Source organism: Echinococcus granulosus (assembly GCF_000524195.1).
Source record: "Echinococcus granulosus chromosome Unknown EG_S00343, whole genome shotgun sequence".
Taxonomy (NCBI): domain Eukaryota; kingdom Metazoa; phylum Platyhelminthes; class Cestoda; order Cyclophyllidea; family Taeniidae; genus Echinococcus; species Echinococcus granulosus.
Window position 1 is genome coordinate 1 of NW_020170723.1, and position 6,921 is coordinate 6,921.

The window sequence follows — 6,921 nt, forward strand, 5'->3', positions numbered from 1 at the left end:
CAGTAGTGCATCACAAGCGCATAATGTAAGATAGCGGGCAGATGGGAAAAGAGCCACCAGAGCTAAGGCAAATAAAATAATGGGCTACATCAATGCTATCCGAATGAGGTACATAACTCCATGTCTATCGGAGATGGGGATAGGCCTCAGAACTTCCTATGAAACAAATGTAAGGACTAAACTGGGGTATTAAGTAAACGTTAGAATGAGAGGATAGTTGTCGCAGAAAATAAGGCGCAAATGTTCAGAATCCAGTTTTGTAAAGAAGGCGATGGAACAGGCATGAAGTGGGAGGTCTACAATTAACTTGTGAAGTGAAGTTACACCCTATGCAATTTATCGTGACATTTCTTGTGCAACAAATCTTCTCAGCTGGATGTTGTTCTACACCTAAGTCAGGCTCAGATTCCGGTATGATAGCCTAAGTATAAAAAACAGGCGACGACTACACACGTAGGCAGAAGTTCCCTTGCAGTCAGTTATTTTAACTTTCTCCCCACCTTTGTTAATGCCCATAATCCTCGTAATGACTACCAATTCTCTCCTAAATACATTCGCTATAACTAAAGCGATTATTTTTTCTCCATCTACGAAATTCTTTGTGCTTCTATTGCCTACATCAACCGTGCATCAAGAAAGACGCAGAAATAAGTACTTTTGCAAAATCATTTGCTTTTCCCATTTTATCACACCCACTGCCTATTCATTTATTTGTAGAAGGCACCCACATAAACCCGTGTCTTTTATGCCGCATCTACGGAAGGGGCTACGCTACTGTTCTCATAATGCAAACGGTAGTACGAGCTAGGTGTATTACATTACGAGCAACTGTCAGCGATGTACATTACATCGTGGCACCTCCTTCAGATGTCGTTACTCAAGATAGTAGTCAATAGTATTGTGCAAATGGAACAATGTGTGCTGATGTCAGTATAGAACGCCATCCCACCGGTATCGAGGGCAGAATTTGAGGAGAACATGGCAATAGAAAGCTCGTTTACTGAGCAGTAAGCCAGTTATACAGAGCTTACACTCTGAGACCCTGTTGCACCCAGTTCCGTGCCCAACCCATCCCAAGTGGTATCGGGCAGGCAAAGGAGGAAATCCATTGTGGAGTACTTGGCCACATTAGAAACGCTGCCTCAACGAGTCAATTAGAAGTGACAGGACAAGTCACAAGGCGTCTTCGCCATCACGTATTTAACCCGCATAGAGCTCGTATTAATCCAACCATCCATCTCGTATCCATCCGTCCTTCTATCTGCTCTCCTACTCATTCATCCATCCAGGATCCCTACTGCATCCCGTATCCATACATCAGTCTACCTATCTGTTCATCTGCCCATCCATCCCTCTCCTTGTCATCTGTGCATCCATACCTCTATTCCTTCACCTGCTCACCTATTATTATTCGTCTCCGCATTTGTTCCCTCAACGCGTTCCCCTTCCCACTCCAAGTGGCCATTATTGGCAGCTACATATTTTGGCCATTTTTGCATTGCAAATGTTGATCCCTTTTCTTTCGCTTCTCCAAATCCGAACAAAACTTCCCACCGCAATCTTATCAACAGAATGCCAATCTCTCATTTTGCGACTAGGGATACTCTCTGGAACAGCTTGTTAACTGGTATCTAGCGTTGGCAAATTGGACTAAACGCAACGAACGGACTCAGCCGTGGCAGCCTATACATAAGCGTGTCCATCCTTCTAAGCCACTGTAACTACCATCCCAAACCACTTTCTAGTCCACCTTTCAAGTCAGCGTTTGGACACACAATGTGGTCCCTCCCGTCTTCTCCACTCGGATGTGATTTGAAGCATCACTGGCAATTGTCAACACGTAAGATGTGTCGTCACGTGGCGTGTAGAAGCATGTGAAAATGTCTTCCAACAGTTGGTTCATTGTAGGTCCTGTGGAAATACTTTGCTTGTGCGTGACCTCACAGCATCACCCTTCAGCACACCTCATGGTAATGACCAATTTGATTCGACCCCAGAACAACTCCTTCCACAACTTTTCCTTCTCACCCACCCACGATCTCGTCGTCGGGATATGATAACTCCAAATGGAGTCAGCCTCAATAGGTAAATCATGATGCAACTATGTGGCACACCAGATCCAGCAAGTGTGAGACGAATGAACCGCTCGAAGGCGAAGCAAACACCAACTACTCCATTTGAGGTGACTGTTGGATATCATGCAGCCACTCAAAATGGGAAAAGAATAAATTGTTTTATTCAGAAGAAGTGGGCGGTGGCGGAGGCGGAAGAGGGGTAACATGTAAGTATTGGGGGTTCTTACAACAGTAACTTCGATGATCTCTTGCCTCTAACATTTGTTCACAAGCCAATCACCAGCATCACAATTACGATGAGAGCGGTCTGCGAGTTAGATGCAGTATGTTGCAGGAAATGTCATCTCCTAACGCTACTTAGTAGTGGACAAAGGACGGGTTAAGGACTCACCTGTAACAGAATCTGCATCTGAGATGCAGTAAAGGTGACGATTTTATCTCTGCATCATGGCACATTAGCCTTTGGTGCTGCCTTAGAATAGCAAATTACTAGATTTTTCTTGCTTACACGATCTGTGTGACCGTGGCTGTTAGTGGTGATTATGAAGTGGAAAGCAGTTTGATATTATGCCCGAAACGGAGCACCGATCGAGTGCCACCTTATGGAGATAAAACTGCTGGCTGATTTGGCTAAGAACTGGTGTTAATAGATGACAACAATGTGAGAATCCACGTTAGGTGTTCGTGCTTTCTGCTGAACCGTCAATATATTCGGAGGACAAGAAATGTCAGAATGAGGTATGACATTCGGAGACGCAGAGGAAATTAAAGGAGACAAACCTATCCTTGTCAGACGATGCTAACACATTTCATTGTTATCCTATTACACATAGCTTTGGAGATAGACAGGAGCCTGAGTTGTAGATAGGGTGACAAATCCGACTCTCCTCTAACTCCTCAAGTGGTAACTTTTTTGAAATGTGTCCAAAATGGACTGTTGTGAAAATTAGATGGAATAAGGTTACTCTTCTTCAAATCTACCATTTTAGTAAAGCACATGGCTATGAGCTAAATGAGGGAAGGATTGAATCTGTCAACCATTTGACAGACCCCAGGCAGGCGTGCTCACCTCACTCATCTTTCCTTGCTGGCAGTGTAAACTGTCTGCCAACCCTCGTGGCACAAAGCCCAATCCTGTCAAATTTCCTTTTGCATATTGGGGAGTCTAGCTCTGATCTGCTAGTCTCGTTCTCTCCAAAAGTGCGATTGTTAGCATTCACATTTTCTAAATTCTGCTAACCCAAACATGTTAAGCCTTTTGGAAAATATAAGAAAGCTAGAAAGCAGAGACATCTCGGAAATAGCGATCATGTACATTATTTTGAGCTTGGACTAGATACATGCCTCAAAGTAGCGATAAAACGGATGCTTGTCGCAAAAACATTTGTCCTTTTCTACTTAGGGGTGAGGTTACAAGCATATGACGAGGAAGACAATGGTGATAAGTACGACCTACAAATTGCAATTGCGTGATAGTTGGGGCAAGAAATCGAGAGAAAGGAGGGAACAAATTCTCTTTTTGCTCACCTGTGGTAGAATGGCGCCAATGCAGACATGCATAATGAACACCTGATTATTTCTGGCGATATCAACTAGTTTATCCCTGCATCCAGTAATGTTGGCTTTCCTGGCGCCTTCCACAGTGCAGGTCGATGCGTCCGACTCACAACACTGAACTGGGAGGTCCGGTTCTCCCATAAGTACGCAAATAACGAGTTCCTTCTGCTATTCAGCATAACCTGGGAAGTAGTGTACACCGCCCACTTACGGAAATCGGTGTATCCGTCCATTCCACAGCATGGCTTTCCGTCAAGCTGCAGACGAGATGTTAAGAGCGTTACACTTAAAGACGAGGGTTAGATAGGAAGAGACCTAATGGTTAACATTTTTACCCCATAGTGGCACTCCAAATCGCCGATACTGCTTCTCCAGGTCTAGTATCATTGCCATAGAAGGCGAGTAATTCTTTCGTTGATTCCACGAAAGCGGCAGCTAGTCGGTGTGGATCGGGAAAGATCACGATAACCGCTATTATTTGAGCTAGAAGAAGCGCAGCCAAGATAGCGGAGTACTAGAAGTGGAAGAGGTGGAAATTGGATAAATTAAATTATGGCCAGGCTTTGTGTGCTATGCGGGGGGCGGGGACGGGGGCTTAATTCGAGGTGTTCTTACGATCTTGAACAGTAAGTTGCAGCCACAGCAAGAGGAGATGCATCCGATTAAACACAGTGCCGCTATGCAGAAGCTGGCCACAACGAGAATACAAGCAATACCACCTAAATGAAGGGAAGAAGGGTCGTGAGCAGTGAGCTGAAAATACGAACAAAATAACTAATTAGATTTTGGTACTACACATACCCACATTTCCAGCGATAAAATGAACAAGCTCATGCATATGCTCCGGCTGGACCATGCTCACATCCAACATCTTCTGCAGCATGCTTTGCAAAAGTGATGCTGAGGATACCAGAATGATGCTAAAAATGCCAACCACCATGAAAGCCATCTGAAAGGCACGAAGAAGTATGCGTGATAATTGAAGCGAGGCTTTGCGAATGATGATGCTCATCACTTGTCAGTAGGGCGGCTTACACAAAGGATGGCGTTAAAGAGATGCACGGCAAACTTCAGGCCGCAGGATAAGGCACAACCCATTCTGGAGGCCTGTTATACACAGAAAGGAATGGTGAGATGAGCTAGTATGGTCAAATTCATGTCACCTCAGTCAAGCGTCATTCATGAATCGTTTGCAGGAAGCGCCGAAAGGAAGAGCTTACAATCGTGGCAGATGCGCACCTCCTTTAATAGTGTTACCTTCAGATGTATACAGAGCGAACCCTCCCTTCTCTGACTCTGGGTTCTCCTATCTCACCATGGGAAAGCTTTAAATGTAGGTCACACTTCTATGAGATGAAACCCCAAATGGAATTGCTTATTACCTGTTGCTGTTATTGTAGTCATTTACTGTCATACCTTTCAAAGGGAATCGGGAAAAAGGGGAAAAAGTCTTAAATTGCCATAAAGATCAATAGAAATGTACAACATTAGTTCATTAGTAAAATAATTATCCATAAAATCAAAAATCTTTCAGTGCCTTCTATAAGAGTCGCGTATTATGACACAGCAATACTAATCATCCAATATAAAAATAAGAGAAAATGGTGATGGGAAAGGGAGAAGGATTGCAACGCACCTTCCCCGATTTTGCCAGTATTTGACTGACTCTGGTGGGGTTTGCTCAGTGTCCAAATCAAGATTTGCGCACCAGTATGAACTGCCTGCAAATCATTGGCTGTTTCGTTGGCAGGCTAGTTGAATGGCTAAATGTGAAGGAGGAAGGTCGATTTGTTTCCCCCCTTCCTCGTTCTCTTCTCGGCCATAGAGAACCAACGCACACCTCTCTCTTCCCTACTGACGTAACCTCCACCAAGAAAAAGCTGTGCAGTGTAATAGGAAAACCACCCTCATCCTTTGTTTATTTGATCATTAGAAAGGGAGAAATATGTGCGAAATCGGACGGTAGGGTGTGGCAGCTACAACTTCAGGTGGACGTGTTTATGTTTACGGGCCAGGAGATTATATTAAAGTGGTCAAGGGTGCGTGTGGTTCCTAGGGCGAATACCCCTTCCACCTCGATATAATAAGTTACCTACATCCCCCTACTCAATCGGGTGGCACTTGAGAATTTTGACACTGGTAAATGCAAGTTTTGCGCACCGTCATTTAAGCTTACACTGACAGGATTTATGCGGCTCATCAAAACACGTTTAGTGGAGTCATTTCCAAAGGCCAATTGCTCTCTTTGTTAATGAACTGCGTCCAAACTCATTCCCTGGCCTCTTTTACACAAGCATTCAATCATGGAGAATTATTCATGCTCAGTTATTCCCCAAAGTCCACTAAGCTAGACAAATACACTTGTATGGAGGAAAATGTATAGCTGATGGAGGAACGGAAGGGGTACATTCTCGTAGGTTTTTAAAAGAGGATTCGAATGACACATTACTTTGCATTCCACTGCATGTTTTGCCTTTAAATGACATCTGACAATTACTGTGATGGATAGGCAGGTGAGTGAAGAGGTAGATACAATGAGGTCATGGTGAGTGTAAAAAAAATAAGTGTAAAGAGATTTAAGCTTTGAGATTTTAGCTAAGGCATTAGAAGGGAATAGGATTGAATCAGTGTGTGGAGGAAAGAAGTAAGCAACGGCTTTTGCAATGCAGCGCATTTGCTTCCGCCTTGCGGTTTGTAGATCTCCTTCAATGCTCCCCACCCATCGCCGAAGACTCCATTCGGCTACGTCTTTGCCTTAGAAGGCCTCTCTTCAGGGTTTGATGGGTTCGAATGCAGTATAAATGACATAATCACACTGTTTTGTTTGCAACCATTAAACAATCATGATTGATTGCTTTTCTGGCCCTTGGTGCTTCAAAGCAATGTATGCTGAAATGCATGAAAATGATTGGAACAATTGTTACTCTCCAACATGTGAGGGCATGATTTACTGCAGTGACCTGGAAAATCTACCAACTTTAAAGCTTAGTCCTCTGAAAGAATAACTGATCCGTAGCCTTCTTTGAGAGGCTTTCTATACACACTTTTCTTTCATTTGTGCTTCCCTCATTACTGTTGTACTAACCATGTATAAGTAGTATCTCCTCCTTAACCCCAAGAACTACTATTCTTAGGCTTAACAGTGAACACTTTCGTTAGCCTTCGTGTATAATGTTTACATGAAATTTAGTACAGCCGTTCAAGCTCACTTAGGTGGTCAACTTGTTCCTTTAAATGCCAATGAGTGGAGTATGTAGTGGAGGAAGCCTGTCCCTTCAAACGTAATCAG

The 6,921-nt window shown here is 43.7% G+C and overlaps 1 protein-coding gene across 1 annotated transcript; it reads right to left on the reverse strand. All coding sequences in view use genetic code 11, as the record gives it.

Moving 5' to 3' along the window:
- Positions 1–3,485: 3,485 nt before the first annotated feature.
- EGR_11041 (Tetraspanin-7) lies at positions 3,486–4,730 on the reverse strand (the record flags this gene model as incomplete). Its single annotated transcript, XM_024500290.1, has 7 exons — positions 3,486–3,527; positions 3,603–3,800; positions 3,844–3,889; positions 3,968–4,146; positions 4,248–4,351; positions 4,434–4,581; positions 4,668–4,730. The coding sequence occupies 7 exons, from the start codon at positions 4,728–4,730 to the stop codon at positions 3,486–3,488; spliced, it is 780 nt and encodes a 259-aa protein (XP_024345294.1).
- Between the last annotated feature and the right edge of the window lie 2,191 nt (positions 4,731–6,921).